The sequence below is a fragment of the Tamandua tetradactyla genome, chromosome 2 (genome assembly GCF_023851605.1).
Source record: "Tamandua tetradactyla isolate mTamTet1 chromosome 2, mTamTet1.pri, whole genome shotgun sequence".
Taxonomy (NCBI): domain Eukaryota; kingdom Metazoa; phylum Chordata; class Mammalia; order Pilosa; family Myrmecophagidae; genus Tamandua; species Tamandua tetradactyla.
In genome coordinates this window covers 92,135,808-92,153,666 of record NC_135328.1, presented here as the reverse complement: position 1 = coordinate 92,153,666, position 17,859 = coordinate 92,135,808, and the positions used below count along the sequence as shown (strand labels likewise).

At 37.5% G+C, this 17,859-nt stretch overlaps 1 protein-coding gene across 5 annotated transcripts in view; it reads right to left on the bottom strand.

The window, feature by feature from the left end:
* ERMP1 (endoplasmic reticulum metallopeptidase 1) overlaps positions 1–17,859 on the bottom strand; it is a 124,553-nt gene that overhangs the window by 17,889 nt on the left and 88,805 nt on the right. For 2 of the 5 annotated variants that reach the window (XM_077148254.1, XM_077148253.1), the window contains exon 14: positions 47–210. The exons of 1 other annotated variant lie outside the window; for it this stretch is intronic. In XM_077148254.1, coding sequence (XP_077004369.1) covers positions 47–210 — 164 coding nt within the window. Of the gene's footprint in view, position 1; positions 211–15,546; positions 16,742–17,859 lie in introns of those variants that run through there. 2 more of the 5 variants (XM_077148255.1, XM_077148256.1) reach the window with 2 other exon arrangements.

The following is a 17,859-nucleotide window of genomic DNA, read 5'->3' as shown; positions in this document are numbered from 1 at the left end:
CCTGGGAACCTAATCAATTATACCAGCAGTATTGAGAAATTCCTACTTGTAGTTCTATCCAGAATTGCCATGCAGAAGCCTGGAGTCCATGGGAGTAAAATACAAAGTAGTCTCCTCCTTTACTTGTGACTGGGGTGCCATTGCCAAGGGACCACTGGGAAAGTGTTGACCCTTTGTGGGTTCGGACATAGAATGACATATGACTTGGCCCTGTACAATAAGAGCAAAGAATAACAGTTAAATCAATTATCAAGAAAGTATCAACAAGAAAAGCAATTAACTCACCACCTAAACTAGGCTTGGAAGGTTCATAGCATGTATCACTTTAAAGAGACTCATTGTAACCCTAATCAAGGCCTACGAGTTTGGACATTCCATGTGCACTGACAAGGGCAAATAGTGAGGAAGAGCAGAAAAGGCCCATGATTTACAAAGAGAAAACATGTGTTTAAGTCTCGGCCCTGTCATTTTTAATGGCTGCATGACATTACCAATTCATTTCATCTGAGTCACAATTTCTTCATTTGTGAAACAGATTTGAGAGAATTATATTAGAAAAAGCATTTCTGACAGTGCTTTGGTCAAGTGCCAAATGTTATAAAAGTACTGACAGAATTATTATTATGAGTGGTAATGTATTTTTCAGAAAGAGCTGTTATTTACCATCTTTTTTTTTTTTTAACTAGTTTTTCCCTTTTAGCAGTAGGGTAATTCATTAGCTCAGTTCTCACAATTTAAGCACAGGCAAAAAAATAACCAGGGACCCTCTGGGAACCTGAAGACAATGGCAGTTGCCTTGCTCTCTCTCCCAATACTGCATCCAAAAACAATGAAGAACACCATGAAAAACTAAAACCAAATAAAAGCCACACCTTCAGCCTAACCTGAAGAAAGAGAAAACATAAATTTCAAATACTGTAAGTAAAAAAATCTCATGGAACAATGTCTCATGCTCCTATCCACACCTCCTACTGTAAAATTCTGTGGCAAGGAAAAGCAGGCCAAGTAAGGCCACCCTAAGTCTGAAATTACTGCTAAAGTATCCAATTAGTGCAATGTTTACAGGGAAGAGGCTTAAAAGTCAGGCAATTTCAAATGGTATTATTTTTTCAAAAAGCAAAGCTCCTGGGGGAGAAATAAGGCCAAAAAGGGAGGAGAGGTACCCTTTCACATTTGGGTAAAAGATGAAAAGACACAGAAGGAGAAAAATTAGGGTTCTGCAAAACAAAGCAAACCAACAAAACTAGAAGACACATAACCCATTCCGTTCCCACCCACCAAAAACAAAAAATCCAGTAAATAATCTACCTTTATTTTACTAACAGAAAAGGGGGAAATTAGGTAGGAATCTTAACACCTACTTGGTCTGACACAGCTGACTGCATTGTGATCAAAGGGCGTGTCTTCTGCAATGAGTGACCCTTAATCTAATCACCGGAAGGCTTTTGAGGAGGATTCAGAAAAGACAGGCTCTCTTTCTGCTTCAGCCTGTGAGCCTCTCCTGTGGAGTTCGTGCAGACGCTTCATTGGAGTCATCAGCATCACAGCCTGCCCTATGGATTCTGGACTCTATATTCCCACAGTTATGTGAGACACTTTTATTAATTTTATATCTACAGATATTTCCTACTGATTCTGTTTCTCTAGAGAACCCTAGCTAATACAAACCTTAAGAGCTATATGCTGAATGAAATGCAAGGAACAAAAAGACAAATATTATCATGCCTCAATCATATGGACTAACTATAATATAAAAACTCAGTGAACTAAAGTCGAGAGTATGGGTTATCAGGTTAGGCTTATGGTAAAGGATCCTAGATTGTAAGCTCTTACAGCAGTCACATGTATTCAGGAGGTATAACTCTTAATTCTAAATTCTGAGATACTGAACTGTTTGTATATAACATGATTTTTCCCAGAAACTTCAGGTATGTATGTGACTCATAAGACTCAGAGTTAGAGCTCTGAAGCTATGAAAGCCAGCACTACCCTATACAGGAACTGTTCAAAGAGTTGAAAAGCGATCAGACACCGAGTACAGACATGAATGAAACTGATCTGGATAGGACCAATGTATATCAGAAGACTGGGTAAAGGATGACATCATCCATATTTTAAAACTTCAACTTCTGTGTGAGAGTAAAGAGACGTTTACTTGATGCAAAATTTATATTTCGGGTAGTGCATTTCCTAATTTAACTTGTATAGTCAGTTTGGCAGAACATGGAACTTGAACAGGGCATGAAACTTTGTTAGTCCAGGTTCATGTGATACCCTGATAAATCCCAGAGAGATTCAGACAGTGAATAAAGAAGTATTTGCAAAAAGTCCCCTTGGGGGAATGGGGAGAAAGGGGGCAATATTCAATATGGCAATATGGTAAAACAGCAATATTCCCCATTTGGAGAATTTCTGATATTCTAGCAAGCAGTGGGGACAACCAAATCAATAGGTTGAGCCCTCAATTTTGGGGTTTGCCCCTATGAAATTTATTTCTGCAAAAGATAGGCTAAGCCTACTAGGCCTAAGAGTCAGAATGATGAGATCCATGAGTGCTACAACAGAGTTCCGACAGAGTGACGAGAACCATGAGAGCCCACACAACAGAAATGAAGAAGGAAAACACCACTGGGAGAGCTTCATGAATCAAGAAGCCTGGAGAGAAGGCTAGCAGATGTCGCCGTATTTACTATGTGCCTTTCCAGTTGAGAAAGAAACCCTGAACTTCATCAGACTTTCTTAAGTGAAGAATAAGCTAACATTTCCATTTTTCCTATGGACATGGCTTTTCCAATTGGAATCTGATACTGAAATCCACCAAAAAAAAAAAATTTCCATGACCCAGGTTGACCTTTTGATTAGATGGAAATGTAACTCCATCCATTCAAGGTGGGTCTTGATTAGTCTACTGGAGTCCTTTGAAAGCGAAGACATTTTGAAGGAAGCTCAGATACTTGGAGAACATTGTTTCAGAACCTACAAGGATGTAGACATTTGGAAATGCAGAAGTTCCAGGAGATGCCAGGAGCTGAGAGAGCCAGCAGAAGCTAGACAGGAATCAGAGATGACAGAGACACACACTTGGAGATGCCTAGAGCGCTGACAGAGAGAGCAGACACCTAGACACAGAAGTCTGGAGATGCAGCAGAGTCCAGCAGACGTCAGCATGTGTCTTTCCATGAGATAACCAAGCAAGACAGAACCCAGAGTTGTGTCTGAGAGTTGCATCCTGAAGGAGCTAAGTGAAGACCAACTCTTAGAGAGGAAACCACTAGCAGTGGAAGCTGTAAGCAACAAAACCAGGAACAAGGACCAACAGACACCAGCCATGCACTTTCTCATGTGACAGACACTGGCTTTTCTTGAGTCAAGGTATCTTTCTTTGGATGCCTCAGTTTGGACATTTGTATAGCCTTAGAACTTGTAACTTATAAATTCCCTCCTTAAAAGCCATTCCACTTCTGGTATATTGTATTCTGACAATATGAACAAACCCAAACTGGGGTATACTAATATATATTTCATATTAATTTGAATAGAAAAGTGAGACCTGCAAATTGAACTGCCATATGATATATAGTTTAGAAATACTAAACTTCAAAGAACCAGTCCTGAAAGAACAGTTAATGCCACATTCATGCTGTAAGCAATAGAATTTCAGTAGCAAAGACATTATCTAGTATATTTTAAAGTTATAAATTTGAAGTTTTCTATGTAACTTGTAAATTCATTTGGTTTTAGTGTTTGAAAGACCCCTCTCTCTCTCATAACATTACAATAAAAGTAATTTAGGTTTAAAAAAAAAATTAGGTCCAAAAGTCACCCTCAGAGAACCTCTTTTGTTGCACAGATGTAGCTTCTCCCTCTCTAAGCCGACGCAGCTAGTGAACTCACTGCCCTCCCCCCTCTAAGTGGGACATGACTCCCAGGGGTGTAAATTTCACTGGCAACGTGGGACAGCACCAAGGAATTGAGAAAATCTTTCTGACCAAAACGGGGAAGACAGAAATGAGATAAAATAAAGTGTCAGTGACTAAGAGATTTCAAACAGAATAATCCTGGAGGTTATTCTTATGCATCATATAGATATCCCTTTTCAGTTTATGGTGTATTGGAGTGGCTGGAGGGAAGTACCTGAAATGTACAGCTGCGTTCCAATAGCCTTGTTTCTTGAAGATGATTGTATAATGATATAGCTTTTACAATGTGGCTGAATGATTATGAAAACCTTGTGTCTGATGCTCCATTTAATTAGGATATGGACAGATGAGTAAAAATTATGAATAAAAAAATAAACAAATAATGGGGGAACAAAGGTTAAAATAAATTGGGTATATGGAAATATTAGTGGTCAATGAGAGGGAGGGGTAAGGGGTATGGTATATATGAATTTTTTCTTTTATTTCTTTTTCTGGAGTGATGCAAATGTTCTAAAAAATTATTATGGTGATGAATGCACAACTCTGTGATGCTACTGTGAGCCACTGATTGTACACCATATATGGAATCTATGTATGTGAAGATGTGTCAACAAAAATATTTTTTTAAAAATCAGAATGGGAATAGTCCAAATACCTCTAAAGAGAGGGAGAAAGATCAAAGTTGATGGTGGAGTTATACAAAGAAGATTGGGTTTAACAAATGAGTATAAGTGCTGAATCATTATACTGATCTCCAGTAACTTAGAGCAGCTAGAAATAAAAACTTAAAATTGTGGAACTGTGAAAAAAAAAAAGGAAAAGTCAATGAAGGAAAGTGCCTCCACCATAGTCATCCCTGAGCCTACCACGGCCTCTGAGAAGATGGTTGTGCCTCCTACATATGTTGACTTGGGAAATCTACTAGGGCTGTCTTAACCAAGGGCTATGGATTTGTCTTAATAAATCTTCATTTGAAAACAAAATCTGAGAACGTACTGGAATTTACAAGCTAAGGCTCAGACAACACTGAGACCACAAAGGTGACGGGCAGCCTGGAAACCAAGTGCAGATGGACTGAATATGGTCTGACTTTTACAGAGAAATGGAACACTGATAGATACTAGGAACCAAGATTACCACATTCAATCAGCTCCCATGTGGACTGAAGCTGACCTCTGATTCATTCCTCTCACCTAACACTGGGGTAAAATAAATGCTAAAATCAAGGGAGAGTACAAGAGGAAGCACATTAACCTGGACCGCCAAATGGCTTCTGAAATTGCCACGCCTTCATCTCCCTCTATCCAAAAGGCCACACCCACAACTGGGCACACCACATCTTCCTGGAGACAATCTGATCAGAAGTCCTCTCCCATAGCTGGGAACCTGACATCTCTGTAGAGATAATCTAATGAAAACAGTTTCCACCCTTTTAATACTCAGGATTAAAAGAAACGGTTGTCCCCACAAGATTGGGTCAGGATTAAAACATGGTTTTCTAGAGCACATAATAGTTTCAAACCAGCACAGCTGCCCAATGAGGAAGAACTTAAATGTAAGGGAATGGACAGAGGTGTTAGTAACTAATTATAGGATTATAAGCAGCACTGCCATACTGAAGATGAATAGGCCCAAAGAGGACATACAGTGCCATGTATCCCACTGATTAAATCTACAATTATAAATAAGTTCTTGCATGAACTATTTCAAAGGTTTTATATTAGACAAAGTGTCAATAGTAGAAGGGTATACAAGGAAAACTAAAATTGCGTGCTATGGCCAATTGTTAACAGGAAGATATCAACATACCATGGCACTACAGAGGTAACTAATTGGGAGGGAGGGACAAGAGAAAGGGGAAGTTTTGATTTGATAATTGGTGAGGCTGTGTATGTCAGCTCTTTGTCTCTAGGAATCGATAAGAACTGTCTAAAACTGAGAGTGCTGCTGACTGTACAACAAAGTGAGGACACTGTAAGTCATGGTTTATTTTGGACATTATGCATGGTGCGCAATAGATGGAGGGAGTCGAAGGGTACAAGGACTGAGAAGCAGAATGGCAAATCGTGATACATTTGTATAATGGACTACAGTGTGGCTACAAAAAGGAAGGACATTGTGAGGCACACAACAAAATGAATAAACCTTGCAGACACTGTTGAGCAAAATAAGCCAGAACGAAAGAACAAATATGCTAAGGTCTATTTCAGAAAATACTTTCAGGAAAATTGGAGTCTAGATTGTAAACCCTTATGGCAGCCACATTTAGTCTGAAGTTGTAAGTGTGTTTGTAGATTCTGAGACACTGAACTATATATGTATCAGCAGGTATTTCCCTGAAACTTTGAGTAACTCTGTGACACCTAAGACCCAGAAATGGAGTGCTACAGCCCTGAAAGTTAGCATAACTAGATACAAAAACAGTAAAAGTAATTGAGAAAGAAAAATATATCAGACCTGAATTAGAAATAAAAGCAAAGCTGATCTGGCTGGGACTAAGGTAAATCAGAACACAGCATAAAAGATGGACCTTCACCTATAGTATGAGAGCAAACGCAGAGAGGCTTATTATGTCTAAAACCTAAATTTTCTGTAACACACAATCTAAATCAACCTATCTGGATAGCTCATTTAAACAACCCAAACTCTTAAGAGTCCAGAATGGGAATGAGGACTTGTAATTCTATACAGCTTAATGTAATACCCGGATACATCTCAGACTACGGTGGTCAGATAATTAAAGATATTATTGAGTCATGTGAGGGTCCAAAGGAAAAGAAAAATTATATGGAACTATTAAACTTTCCCATCTGGGAAACCCCAGAACCTTCTCAACCACAGAGGACTCCCAAGAAAACAGGCCAAATCCCTGATCTTGAGGCTTGCCTTAGTGAAACTTATTTCTATAGTGGAGAAGCTAAGACTACCTATAAAAAGGCCTAAGAGTTACTTCCAGAAAACCTCTTTTGTTGCTCAGATGTGGCCTCTCTCTAAGCCCAATTCTGTAACGAAATTCATTACCCTTCCCCCTTCATGGGGTGAAAGTCTCTCTGACAACATGGAATATGATTCCTAAGGGTAAGTCTGCCCCTGGCACCACAGGTTGACATCCCCTTCCTGACCAAAACAGGGAAAGGAAGTTTAATAAGGCATCACTGGCTAAGAGAGATTAAACAGAGTCAAGAAGCTGTTCTGGAGGCTATTCTTATGTAAGCTTCAGCGAGATAGTACTAATTGCCATAGTTAGCTAAAGCCTACCCAACACCATGCCTGTTAACCCTTAAGAAAACCTAGCGTTTAAACTGAGACTCTACAAAAGTTTAATGTGCTAAGTTTGCTTTCCGGGAACCTAAAATTTCCAGAGGTTTCTTAGGCCAGAAAAATCCTGAAACCCAGAGGGACCAGGGTCTCCAAGATTATCAACTAATTACATTCCCCTATCCTTCAGTGTGGCCACCCTTCTCAAAATGAAAAAGTCAGAACAGGCATTGCCCAAAGAGCCCTATAAACTGGGAGAGGCATCAAAGGAAAAGGAGTTATAACAAAAACAGGGTTAACAAATGAGTATGGATGGCTGCTGCTGAATCACTACACTGATGTTGAATCACTACACTGATGCTGAATCACTACACTGATGTACCTTCTAGCCTCCAGCAGCAGAAGAAACTTGAAAAAGTAGAATGATAACCCATAACAAATTCTGAAATCTGTTCTGTAACTATTTGTTGAAGTGTACTTCAAAAACTATTGCATGTTCTTTCTTTTCTTTTTATATATTTCACAATAAGAAAGGTTTAAAAAAAATAAAAAGAAACCATGAAGGCAACAAGGCATTGGATGACATGCTAAAAGTGCTGAAAGCAACAAACTGTCAACCCCAAATTCTGTATCCATCAAAAATTTCTTCCAGAAATCAAGCAAAGATTAAGACATTCTTAATATAAATGAGATTCAGATTAAGCAGAGGAAGTTCATCACCATTAGACTGACCCTACATGAGATACTATAGATAGTTCTGCAAGTTGAAAGGAAAGAACAATAGACAACAGACCAAAGTCAAATGAAGAAACAAAGATCTCCTGTGAGGGTAAATATGAATGCCAGTATTATTGTATTTTCTATTTGTTACTCCATTTTTTACTTCCTACATGATCTAAAAACAAATGCATAAAATATGATGATAAATTAGTGGTTCTGGACTCCTAAAGTACAAACATGTAAGCTGTGACAACAACTACATAAAGGTGCGGGGACAGAGGTGTAAGGGACATAGTTTGGGTATACTACTGAAATAAAGTTGCTATCAAAGCAAATGAGAGAGTTACAGATTTAGGATGTTAAATTTAAGCACATGGTAAAGATAAAGAAAGTATTAGGGAATGAACAAGGCCATAGAGACAGAAATTAGAACATGGGCTGTCAGGGGTGGGGGAAAAGAAGAATGAGGAGTTAATGCAAAATGGGTATATGGCTTCTGTTTTGGGAAATGGGAAAGTTTTAGATATAGGTGATGAAGGTATTGTACCATAGTGAATGTAATTAATCCTACTAAATGGTATGCTTGAGAATGGTTGAAATGGGAAAGTTTATATATATTTCCACAATAAAAAAAAAAAAAATGAGCAACTAAAGAGACAGTGGCAAAGGAAATATATGACCCTGAATGGGATATAATATGAAAGTAGAGAAGATGCAAAAGGACATTATTGATATATTTGAAAAAAAATGAAATCATCTGTAAGCTTTATATCAGTGTTAAATTTCTTTACTAGATAACTGCATTTAAGGTGGATGCACATAAGTGAACACACTTATTCTTAGTAAATGTAAAGGGCAGTATTAAGGGTTCAGGGAGCATAGTGTATACAACCTATATTCAAGTGCTCAGAAAATGAACTGACAGATACATAGAGAGATAGGCAGATAAATAGATGGACTGACAATGACAGAGAGCTAGAATGATATGGCATATGTGGCAAAATGTTAAAATTGGTAGAGCTGGTTATGTAGGGGGGTTGGGGTATTTCAAAGTTCTTTGCATGGCGTTTGTATTATTTTTATAACAATCCTATAAGTTTGAAAGTATTTCAAAATAAAGCCTAAAAAAAAGAAGAAATATAAGAGATAAAGTTTAGAAACAATGAAGTAAAAAAGCTGCCTTATTTGCAAATGGCATGGATAGTTATGTAGAATATCCTAAAGAGTCAATTAAAAAAAAACTACAAGAAAGGTTTATTTGATCTGAAACTGAAAGTTTCTGTAGCGTATAATCTAATTCAACCTATCTGTATAGCTCATTTGAACAACTGAAACACAGGAAGCACAGAATAAGAAAAGAGATCCTTTAATCCCGTATAGATTATTGTAATGCTGGAAACATCCTAGAGTATATTAAGTAGATAATCAAAAAGTATGGGTGAAGTCCCCTGAGGAAGGGGAGAAAGAATACGGAACTACTAAAACTTACCATCAGGGAATCCCCGATGATGTGTCAAACTTTAGGGATACCCAAATCAACAGGTCATGCCCTCAATCATGAGGTTTATTCTTGAGAAGCTTATGTAGGTAGCTGAGAAGCTATAGACTACCTATAGGCATGCCTAAGAGTTACTTCTGGAGGACCTCTGTTGTTGCTCAGATGTGGCCTCAGTCTCTCTAAGCCCAACTCTGCAAGTGAAATCATTGCCCTCCCTGCTACGTGGGACATGACATCCAGGGTTGAAAGTCTCCCTGGCGACATGGGAGATGACTTCCAGGGATGAATTTAGACCTGGCACCATGGGGTCAACAATTACATCCTGACCAAAAGGGGGAAAAGAGCATAATTAATAAAGTATCAGTGGCAGAGAGAGTTCAAATAGAGTCGAGAGGTTACTCGGGAGGTTGCTCTCATGCAAGCCTCAGCAAGACCTTGTTACCTGTCATAACCTGCCAACCCTCAACCAGGTCCATTCCTAAAGAACACCTAGGGCAAAACATAAGATTCCACAAGGGTTCCAGACACTAGAGTAACTTTCCAGGAACCTACAACCTCCAGATGGGTCCCTGCTCCAGATAAGTCCTAAAACCTAGTCCAGCCTCTCCAGAACATCAGACAGTTCCATCTCCCTACCCATATTAGTGATAGGTCCTTCCAATATAAAAAATTTAGAATTGCCAGAGCCCAAAGAACCCCAAAGAGAGGTATGGATCAATTAAAGGTGATGGTGGAATTATAAATAGAAGATAGGACTTAACAAATGAATATGAATGCTGAATCATTAAACTGATATCTCTTTTAGCCTCCAGTATTTTAGAGCAGATAGAAGTAAAAACGTAAAATTATGAAACTGTAACCCACGTCAAAGTCTGAAATATGTTCTACAATTAATTGTGGTGCTGTACTTTGAAATTCATAGTTTTGTATACATGCTATTGTTCACAGAAAAAAAAAATTTGATTGTGATGATAAAAAAAGTATTTAAGCCCTTTAGCCTCCTCTATTCTGGAGCAGCCAGAAGGAAAAATCTGAGAGGATGCTATGGTAGCCCATGACAAACTCCGGGATCTGTCCTGTACCAGCTGAACAGTGCTCTGAAAACTATTGCTTTTTTATTTCTTTGCTTTGTATATTTGTTATATCATAAAATTTAAAAAGTTAAAAAAAAAGAAAAGGAAGAAAAAACCAAGAATAACTGAATTCATCAAGATCACAGAATATAAATAAAAATACAAAATCAACTACATTTCCATGTACTATCATCAAATAAATGTAAGATAAAATTTTTAAAAATATCAATAATCACTTCCAAAAGCAAACAACAAAAAACAGAAATAAATTTAAGAAAATATGTACAAGACTTCTACACTGAAAACTGTAAAACACTGCTGTGAGAAATTAAACATGTCTTAAATGTATGAATACAATATTCTTTGTTCATATATTGGAAGGTTCAATATATTAAGATGTCAACTCTTCTCAAATCAATCTGAAGAATAATGCAATTCCCAAAAAAATCATATCAGCTTTCTTTGTTAGTATTTAAAAAGCTATGGCGGGCCACAGTGGCTCAGCAGGTAAGAATGCTTACCTGCCATGCCAGAGGACCCGGGTTTGATTTCCGGTGCCTGCCCATGTGAAAAAAAAAAAAAAAAAAGCTAATTATAAAATGTATATGGAAATGCCAAGAGCCCAAAATGGCCAAAGCAATTTAAAGAAAAAAAAGAAGACTTTCACTACCTGACTTAAAGACTTACTATAAAGCAACAGTAATCAGGATAGTGGTATTGGTAAAAATACAGACATACATATCAATGAAACAGAAAACAGAGTCCACAAAAAACCCATATGGAAGAAGAGCCTTGACCACTACCTTATACCATACAAAAAAATTAATGCAAGGTGGATAAAAGGCCTAAAGATAAATTTCAAACTATTAAGCTTCCAGAATCAAACATAAGATTCTATATTTATGATCTTTGGATAGGCCAAGAGTTTTTGGATGAGACACATAAAGCACTAACACTGAAAAAAAAAAAAAAAACCCGATAAACTGAAGTTCATAAAAACTTCAAAACTCTACTCATCAAAGGCACCATTAAAAAAATGAACAAACAAGAAAATCTTTATAACCCATGTATCTAATAAAGGACTTTTATTTAGAACAAACGAAATTCATTCAAGTCAATAAAATGTATAAACCTAATTTTAAAAGCAGGCAGAAAGAACTTCCAGGAAGATGGTGAAGTAAGGAGAGGCATAACTTACTCGTCCACCAAAACACCTACAGAACAGGCAGAAATGGTCCAAAGCAGCAGTTGTAGGGCTTACGAGTGCAGGGAAGGACCACTGCAACATATAAGAAAGAGCTGGACAAAGAAACACAGGACTTAACTGCACCGCGGTTCTCAGCATGCTCCACCAACCCCAAAGTTGGCAACTTTGGGTTGGCCAGATTCTTAACTGGCTAGTTGCTACAGTCTTGTAGAGACAGGGACAGCTTCCCCCCGGGAAAAGAGGGGGACGTGACATAGCTTTGATCCAATAGTTGGTTGGCAAAGCTGACCCTCTGGGTCCTGCAGCTTTGATTCCTTTCAGGCAGGAGCCCGGGGTGCCCATGGCACCACTGTTGCCACACACAGATAAACTGCAATGAGTGGTTCAACTCCTGGAGCACATCCCCCACCCTGGAGACCAGTTACCCTTCTTGTCCACCCAGTTCTCACTCGACTGACTGCTGTGGCCTGGGAGAGACAGGGACACCCTCTCCCCAAGATCAGAGGAGGATGTGGCACAGTTCACATCCAACTGTTGGTCAACGAAACTGGACAGTGGAGTCCCAAAGCTGTGGTCCTTCCTGGACAGGCACCCACAGCACCATGAGCACTCTATTTCCACCTCAGAAACAAAGGGAATAGAAGTCTAAAATATATATTACTTTTGTAAGACTGTGGGGAATAGATTGTCAAAGAGTACCATCTGTTGGGAAGGCTGGGATAGTTCAGTCTTGGGAAGCTGCTTTCCTGACCCTCTCCCCAGGGCCCTTAAAACTCATCTGCACCCACTGTGTGGGATCCTGGCCCTGTTTGGTACAGGAAATACTCATGAACCAAGAGCCAAAGACCTTTAACACAAACCCAATCAATAATAAAATCTTAGACAAAACAGGGAAACCAACTCTCAAAATAATCTTATCAAGATAATCAGATGCCCAATACAAGCAAAAAATTAGAAGACAAACTAAGAAACAAGAATATATGACCAAGCCAAATGAAGAAATTAAAAAGTTGAAGATACATATTTTGAATAATTAATCAAAGATATTCAAACAAGCCTCCTAAATAAATTCATCAAGATGGCTATTAAGAGATAAAATACATTAAGAGGACATTGGGTGAGCATAAAAGAGAATTTCAAAGCATGGAAAGAAAAATAACAGATCTTATAGGAATGAAAGACAAAATAAATGAAATGAAGAATACACGAGAAGCACATAATAACAGATCTGAAGAGGCGGAAAAAAGGATGAGTAAGCTAGAAGACAAAGCAATTAAATCGAACAAACAAAAGAACAAATGGAGGAGAAAATGGAAAAAGTCTCAGGATATGATGATGATGTGATATGACATGACAACACAAAGCACACAAATACATGCATCATACGTGTTGAGAGGAGAAGGGACAGAGGCCCGGAACAGCGTTTGAAGTAATACTGCTGAAAATTTCCAACCCTTATAAAAGAGATAAAGATGCAAAATGAAGAAACCCAACAAGCTCCAAATAGAATAAATCCAAATAGACCCACTCCAAGACACACACTAATCAGACTTTCAAATGCAAAAAGGAGAGCATCCTGAAAGCAGTGAGAGAAAAGCAATTCACTACACATAAGGGAAGCCAATACAGCCAAATGCTGACTTCTCATCAGACACAATGGAGGCGAGAAGGCAGTGATACGATATATTTAAAATACTAAAAGAGAAAAATTGCTAACCAAGAATTCTTTATCCGGTAAAGGTGTCCTTCAAAAATGAGAGTGACTTTAAAAGATTCATGAATAAACAGAAGCTGAGAGAGTTTCTAACAAGAGACCTGCCCTACAAGAAATACTAAAGGGAGTTCTGCCAGCTGGAAAAAAAAGACAGGAGAGAGAGGCTTGGATGAGAGTATAAAAACAAAGACTATCAGAAAAGGTGATTAAAAGGATAAAAAGAGAAAGAAGAAAGATCTGACAAATAAAAGCCAAAGGATAAACTGTTCAAAGGGCTGCTTTTATAGTAATAACACTGAACATTAATGCATTAAATTTCCCAATCAAAAGACACAGACTGATTCCCAGACCATGCACCTAAAAAAAAACACAAATAGGCAGAATGGATAAAAAATAAATACATGATCCATCTATATGCTATTTATAAGAGACTCACTTTAACCCCAAGGTTCAATAGGATGAAAGTGAAAAGGTGGAAAAACATATTCCACACAAGCAGTAATCCAAAAAAAGTTGGGGTAGCTATATTAATATCAGACAAAATAGACTTTCAATGCAAAAATGTTATAAGATACAAAGAAGGATACTATATATATTAAGAAAAGAGGCAATTCACCAAGAATAAATAACAATCATAAATATTTATGTACTTCGTCAATGTTACCCAAAGTACAGGAAGCAAACTCTGGCAAAACTGAAGGGAGTAACAGACATCTCTACATAACAATGGTGACTTCAACACATTACTCTCTCTTCAATAGCCAGAACATCTAAACAGAAGATCAATAAGAAAACAGAGAACATAAATAATGTGATAAATGAACTAGACCTAATAGACATATATAGAACACCACACCCCATAAAAGCAGTATATAGAGTCTTCTTAAGTGCTCACGGAACATTCTCAAAGATAAATCATATGCTCGGACACAAAACAGGTCTTAAAAATTTTAAATCTTTATTTTTTTAAAAAAAAATTATACGATGCACTTCCTAATTTATTGGAATGAAGCTGGAAATCAATAATTGGCAAAGAATTGAAAAATTCAAAACCATATGGAAGTTAAACAACATGCTCTTTTTAACAGTCAGTAGGTCAAAGAAAAAACTGCAAGAGAAATAAGTATCTTGAGATGAATGAAAACAAGAACACAACATATCAAAACTTATGGGATATAGTGAAGACAGCACTGAGAGGGAAATTTATAAGCCCAAAACACCTACAATAAAAGGAGGGAACAGCCAAAATCAAAGACCTAATTGAACACCTGAAGAAACTAGAGAAAGAACAGCAAACTAATCCCAAAGCAAGCAGGAGGAAAGAAATAACAAAGATTAGAGTGGAAATAAACAAAACAGAAAACAACACAAAAAACAGAATCAGTAAAACCAAAAGTTGGTTCTTTTGAGAGGTTCAATCAAAATGACAAACCCTTAGCCAGCTAAACTGACAAAGAAAAAAGAGGGAAGATGCAAATAAAAAAAATCAGAATTAAGAGGGGGGGTTCTAGTTGCTTAGGTGCCAGAATGCAATGTACCAGAAACAGCATAGTTTTTAAAAAGGGGAATTTAATAAGTTGCTAGTTTACAGTTCTAAGGCTGAGACAATGTTCCAATTAAAGCAAGTCCACAAAAACGCCCAATCAAAGGTATCCAGAGAAAGATACCTTGGTTCAAGAAGGCCAGTGAAGTTCAGTGTCTCTCTCTCTCAAGTGAGAAGGCACATGGCAAACATAGTCAGGGCTTCTCTCTCAGCTGGAAGGGCACATGGTGAACACGGCATCATCTGCTAGCTTTCTATCTTGGCTTCCAGTTTCATGAAGCTCCCTAGCAGGCGTTTTCCTTCTTAATCTCCAAAAGTCACTGGCTCGTGGATTCTCTGCTTTGTGGTGCTGCAGCATTCTCTACTCTCTCCAAATCTCATTCATTCTCCAAAATGTTTCCTCTCTTACAGGACTCCAGAAACTTCTCAAGATCCACCCAAATGGGTGGAAACATGTCATCACCTAATCCAGCTTAACAATCACCCTTGATTAAACCACATCTCCAGGGAGATGATCTGATTACAAATTCAAACATACAGTATTGAATAGGGATTATTCTACCTTTATGAAATGGGATTTTGATTAAAACATGGCTTTTCTAGGGTACATATATTCTTTCAAACCAGCACAGGGGGGTAATTATCACAGACCATGAACAAATAATGATCATAAGAGGATACTGTGAACAACTGTATGCCAAAAAACAAGACTGTTTCGATGAAATGGACAATTTCCTAGAAACACACAAACAACCCACACTGACTTGAGAAGAAACAGAAGACCTCAACAAACTAATCACAAGTAAAAAGAGTGAATCAGTCCATCAAAAACCTCCCAGCAAAGGAAAGCCCAGGACCACATAAGGGACAGGTAAATTTTACCAAGCATTCCACTAAGAATGAATATCAATACTGCTCAAGATATTCCAAAAAACTGAAGAGGGAATACTACCTAATTCTATGAAGCCAACATCACCTTAAAACCAAAACCTGATAAAGATACTATAAAAAAAAACTAGAGACCAATCTCTCTAATGAATATAGATGCAAAAATCTTCAACAAGATTAACAAATTGAAGGTAAATCAGCTCGACTGGATGCAGAAAGGGGGTATTTAACATTATCCAGCATACTTTCTTAATAAAAAAAAAAAAAGTATCAAAAGATAGGGATAGAAAGAAACTTCCACAACATGATAAAGGGCTTATATGAAAAATCCATAGCTAACATCATACTCAATGGTGAGAGATGGAAAGCCTTTCCTCTAAGATAAGGAAAAAAACAAGATGCCTACTGGCACCACTGCTATTCAACACTGTGCTAGAAGTTCTGGTTAGAGCAATTAGGCAAGGAAAAGAAAATGCATCCAATTCAGAGAGGGTGCAATAAAACTCACACTATTTGCAGGTGATATGCTCCTTTATTTAGAAAGCCCTGAACTAACTATGACAAAACTAGTAGAGTTAATAATGAGTTCACCAAAGTGGCAAGATATAAGATAAATGTGCAAAGATCAGTAGTGTTTTTTTATACAAGTAATGAGCTATCCGAGGAGGTTGTTCTAGTTTGCTAGCTGCTGGAATGCAATATACCAGAAACAGAATGGCTTTTAAAAAGGGGGAATTTAATAAGTTGCTAGTTTACAGTTCTAAGGCTGAGAAAATGTCCCAATTAAAACAAGTCTATATAAATGTCCAATCTAAGGCATCCAGGGAAAGATACCTTGGTTCAAGAAGGCCAATGAAGTTCAGGGTTTCTCTCTCAAGTGAAAGGGCACACGGTGAACACAGTCAGAGTTTCTCTCTTGCCTGGAAGGTACACAGTGAACATATTCAGAACAGTACTGAATAGGGATTATTCTGCCTTTACGAACTGGGATTTTTATTAAAACATGGCTTTTCAAGGGTACATACATCCTCTCAAACCAGCACAGAGGTAATCAAGAAAAAGATTCCATTCACAAAAGTAAAAGAATCAAATATCTAGGAATAATACCTTTATTCCTAGATATAAACTTTTCCAAGGATATAAAGAAACCTGTACACAGAAAACTACAAAATATCATTAAAGAAATCAAAGACCTAAACAAACGGAAAAACATTCCATGTTCATGGATTGGGAGGCTAAATGTCATTAAGATGTCAATTCTGTCCAAACTGATTCACGGATTCAATGTAAAACAAAAATTCCAACAGCCTACACTGAAGACATGGAAAAGCTAATTATGAAATTTATTTAGAAGGGAAAGGGACCTCAAATAGCCAAAAACATCTTGAAAAAGAACAAAGCGGGAAGACTCATGCTTCCTGACTTTAAAGCATATTATAAAGTCACAGTGGTCAAAACAGCATGGTATAGGTATAAAGATAGCCATATAGATCAATGAAATTGAACTGAGAGTTCAGAAACAGACCCTAAGATGTGGTCAATTAATTTTTGAGAAGCTTACCAAGTCTGCTCAACCGGAACAGAAGAATTTCTTCAATTAACTGGTGCTGGGAGAACTGGATATCCATATTTAAAAGAATGAAAGAGGACTCCTATCTCACTCCCTATACAAAAATTAACTTGAAATAGACCAAAGGCCTAAATATAAGAGACAATACTATAAAATTCTTAGAAGAAAACATAAGCAAACAGCTTTAAGATCTAGTGATGGCAGGTAATTTCCTAGACCTTATATCGAAAAGCACAACCAAAGAAAAAAAGATAAATGGGACCTACTAAAAACTGAATATATCTGCACGTCAAAGGACTTAGTCAAAACGACAAAAAGGCAGCCTATCAATGGGAGAAAACATTCGGAAACAGCATCTGATAAGTGTTCAAAATAAATCATACAGCTCAACAATAAAAAGATATAACAATTAAAAAATGGGCAAAAGACATGAATAGACATTTTTTTCCAAAGGGGAAATACAAATGG